Source organism: Oncorhynchus masou, unplaced genomic scaffold (genome assembly GCF_036934945.1).
Source record: "Oncorhynchus masou masou isolate Uvic2021 unplaced genomic scaffold, UVic_Omas_1.1 unplaced_scaffold_8463, whole genome shotgun sequence".
NCBI classification, from domain to species: domain Eukaryota; kingdom Metazoa; phylum Chordata; class Actinopteri; order Salmoniformes; family Salmonidae; genus Oncorhynchus; species Oncorhynchus masou.
This window is the reverse complement of record NW_027014932.1, coordinates 1-3349: the sequence shown is the minus strand read 5'-3', so window position 1 is coordinate 3349 and position 3349 is coordinate 1. Positions and strand designations below refer to the sequence as shown.

Here is a 3349-nt window from a genome sequence, read left to right as displayed (position 1 = left end):
CTGTCTGGCTCCTATATTCCTGTAGACTGTTGTTATTAGTGCTTATCACAGGCCTGTAGGTGTCAGTTGCTGCCGTCTTCGGGAAGTGAGACGATAGACGATACAGAGTGAATTGTTTTGAAGATGCAAGTGATACAACCACATTCTGGACTTTATCAGTGCATCTGCCAGCTTCGCTTTCTCCCCAGAAAGGGTGGTAAAATCGACCCCTCTGCGTGGGCATCGACTGTAGTGCAATGCTGTGCCACCGCCAGGGCCAGCCAGGGTCGGAGATGCCAAAGTCATTTTTCATTTGGAGAGGAAACAGTTCCAGGATTTTGTTTGCTGGAGTGTGTTCAAGCCAAGCACTGCAGCTCCGTTCGGAAATGCGTCAACTATGGTGACACACTGGCTGATGGATGAATCAGACTCCCCCCTCACTCAGCAAGCTGTTAGAGCTGCTGTAGGAGCAATCATCATACGGGGAAAACACATTTCTAAAAAACTTACATTTCCATTTAATGATGGAATCCGCAGTAGAGGAAACAGCGCCACTGACTGCCCCCAATCATTGTTGTTTTGTAGACAAAGCAGAGGTGGGAGTGCTGGGGGAGGTGCGAGTGCTGAGGAAGTGGGAGTACTGGGGTAGGTGGGAGTGCTGGGGGAGGTGGGGGGTGCTGGGGGAGGTGGGGAGGTGGGAGTGCTGGGGGATGCGGATTGAGGGAAGTGGGAGTACTGGGGTAGGTGGGAGTGCTGGGGAGGTGGGGAGTGCTGGCTGAGGTGGGGAGGTGGGAGTCAGATGGGCGAGGTGGGAATCAGCAGGGGGAGGTGGGGAGTGGCTGAGGGAAGTGGGAGTACTGGGGTAGGTGGGAGTGCTGGGGGAGGTGGGGAGGCTGGCTGAGGTAGGAGGGAGGTGGGGAGTGCTGGGCGAGGTGGGAGTGCTGGGGGAGGTGGGGGGAGGTGGGGGAGGTGGGGAGTGCTGGGAGGTGGGGAGGTGGGGGAGTGCTGGGCGAGGTGGGAGTGCTGGGGGAGGTGGGGAGTGCTGGCTGAGGTGGGGAGGTGGGAGGGGCGAGGTGGGAGTGCTGGGGAGGTGGGGAGTGCTGGAGTGCTGGGGGAGGTGGGGAGTGCTGGGGGAGGTGCGGAGTGCTGAGGGAGGTGCGGAGTGCTGGGGGAGGTGGGGAGTGCTGAGGGAGGTGCGGAGTGCTGGGGGAGGTGCGGAGTGCTGTGGGAGGTGGGGAGTGCTGGGGGAGGTGGGGAGTGCTGGGAGAGGTGTGGAGTGCTGAGGGAGGTGGGAGTGCTGAGGGAGGTGGGGAGTGCTGGGGGAGGTGCGGGGTGCTGGGAGGTGGGAGTGCTGGGAGGTGCGAGTGCTGTGGGAGGTGGGAAGTGCTGAGGGAGGTGGGGTGGGGAGTGCTGAGGGAGGTGCGGAGTGCTGTGGGAGGTGGGGGAGTGCTGAGGGAGGTGGGGAGTGCTGGGGGAGGTGGGAGTGCTGAGGGAGGTGGGAGTGCTGGAGGGAGGTGGGAGTGCTGAGGGAGGTGGAAGTGCTGGAGGAGGTGGGGAGTGCTGGGGGAGGGTGGGAGTGCTGTGGGAGAGGTGAGGAGTGCTGGGGGAGGTCAAGTGCTAAGGGAGGTGGGAGTGCTGGGGAGGTGGGAGTGCTGGGGGAGGTGGGAGTGCTTGCGGAGGTGCGGAGTGCTGGGGAGGTGGGGAGTGCTGAGGGAGGTGGGGAGTGCTGGGGGAGGTGGGGAGTGCTGGGGGAGGTGGGAGGTTCTGAGGGAGGTGGGGAGTGCTGGGGGAGGTGGGAGTGCTGGGGGAGGTGCGGAGTGCTGTGGGAGGTGGGGAGTGCTGAGGGAGGTGGGGAGTGCTGGGGAGGTGGGGAGGCTGGGGGAGGTGGGAGTTCTGGGGAGGTGGGGAGTGCTGGGGGGAGGTGGGAGTGCTGAGGGAGGTGCGGAGTGCTGGGGAGGTGGGGAGTGCTGAGGGAGGTGGGGAGTGCTGAGGGAGGTGGGGAGTGCTGGGGAGGTGCGGAGTGCTGTGGGAGGTGGGGGAGTGCTGAGGGAGGTGGGGAGTGCTGGGGGAGGTGGGGGAGTGCTGAGGGAGGTGGGAGTGCTGAGGGAGGTGGGAGTGCTGAGGGAGGTGGAAGTGCTGGGGAGGTGGGGAGTGCTGGGGGAGGTGGGAGTGCTGGTGGGAGGTGAGTAGTGCTGGGGGAGGTGGAAGTGCTAAGGGAGGTGGGAGTGCTGGGGAGGTGGGAGTGCTGAGGGAGGTGGGAGTGCTTGCAGAGGTGCGGAGTGCTGAGGGAGGTGGGGAGTGCTGGGGGAGGTGGGAGTTCTGAGGGAGGTGGGAGTGCTGAGGGGGGTGGGTGGTGCTTGCGGAGGTGCCGAGTGCTGGGGAGGTGGGGAGTACTGAGGGAGGTGGGGAGTGCTGGGGGAGGTGGAAGTGCTGGGGGAGGTGGGGAGTGCTGGCAGAGGTTGGGAGTGCTGAGGGAGGTGGAAGTGCTGGGGTAGGTGGGGAGTGCTGGGGGAGGTGGGAGTGCTGAGGGAGGTGGGGAGTGCTGGGGGAGGTGGAAGTGCAGGGAGGTGGGAGTGGTGGGGAGGTGGGAGTGCTGGGGGAGGTGGGAGTGGTGGGGAGGTGGGAGTGCTTGCGGAGGTGCGGAGTGCTGGGGGAGGTGGGGAGTGCTGGGGGAGGTGGAAGTGCTAAGGGAGGTGGGAGTGGTGGGGGTGGGAGTGCTGGGGAGGTGGGGAGTGCTGGGGGAGGTGGGGGAGTGCTGGGGGAGGTGGAAGTGCTAAGGGAGGTGGGAGTGGTGGGAGGTGGGAGTGCTGGGGGAGGTGGGAGTGGTGGGGAGGTGGGAGTGCTGAGGGAGGTGGGGAGTGCTGAGGAGGTGGGAGTGCTTGCAGGTGCGGAGTGCTGGGGGAGGTGGGGAGTGCTGAGGGAGGTGGAGAGTGCTGGGGGAGGTGGGGAGTGCTGGGGGAGTGCTGGCGAAGATTGGGAGTGCTGAGGGAGGTGGGAGTGCTGGGGGAGGTGGGAGTGCTGGGGGAGGTGGGAGTGCTGAGGGAGGTGGGGAGTGCTGGGGGAGGTGGGCGTGCTAAGGGAGGTGGGAGTGGTGGGGAGGTGGGAGTGCTGAGGGAGGTGGGAGTGCTGGGGAGGTTGGGAGTGCTGAGGGAGGTGGGAGTGGTGGGGGAGGTTGGGAGTGCTGGGGGAGGCTGGGAGTGGTGGGGGAGGTTGGGAGTGCTGGCGAGAGGTTGCGGAGTGCTGGGGGAGGTGGGGAGTGCTGGGGGAGGTGGAAGTGCTAAGGGAGGTGGGAGTGGTGGGGGAGGTGGGAGTGCTGGGGGAGGTGGGGGAGTGCTGAGGGAGGTGGGGGAGTGCTGGGAGGGAAGTGCTA

The 3349-nt window shown here is 65.3% G+C and overlaps 1 protein-coding gene across 1 annotated transcript; it reads right to left on the bottom strand.

The window, feature by feature from the left end:
* Positions 1 to 547: 547 nt before the first annotated feature.
* On the bottom strand, positions 548 to 3292 carry LOC135537825 (uncharacterized; the record flags this gene model as incomplete). Its single annotated transcript, XM_064963839.1, has 3 exons — positions 548 to 1025; positions 1139 to 1483; positions 1655 to 3292. Coding segments are annotated over 3 exons (2461 nt in total), but the record flags the coding sequence as incomplete, so codon positions are not given.
* Positions 3293 to 3349: the final 57 nt, after the last annotated feature.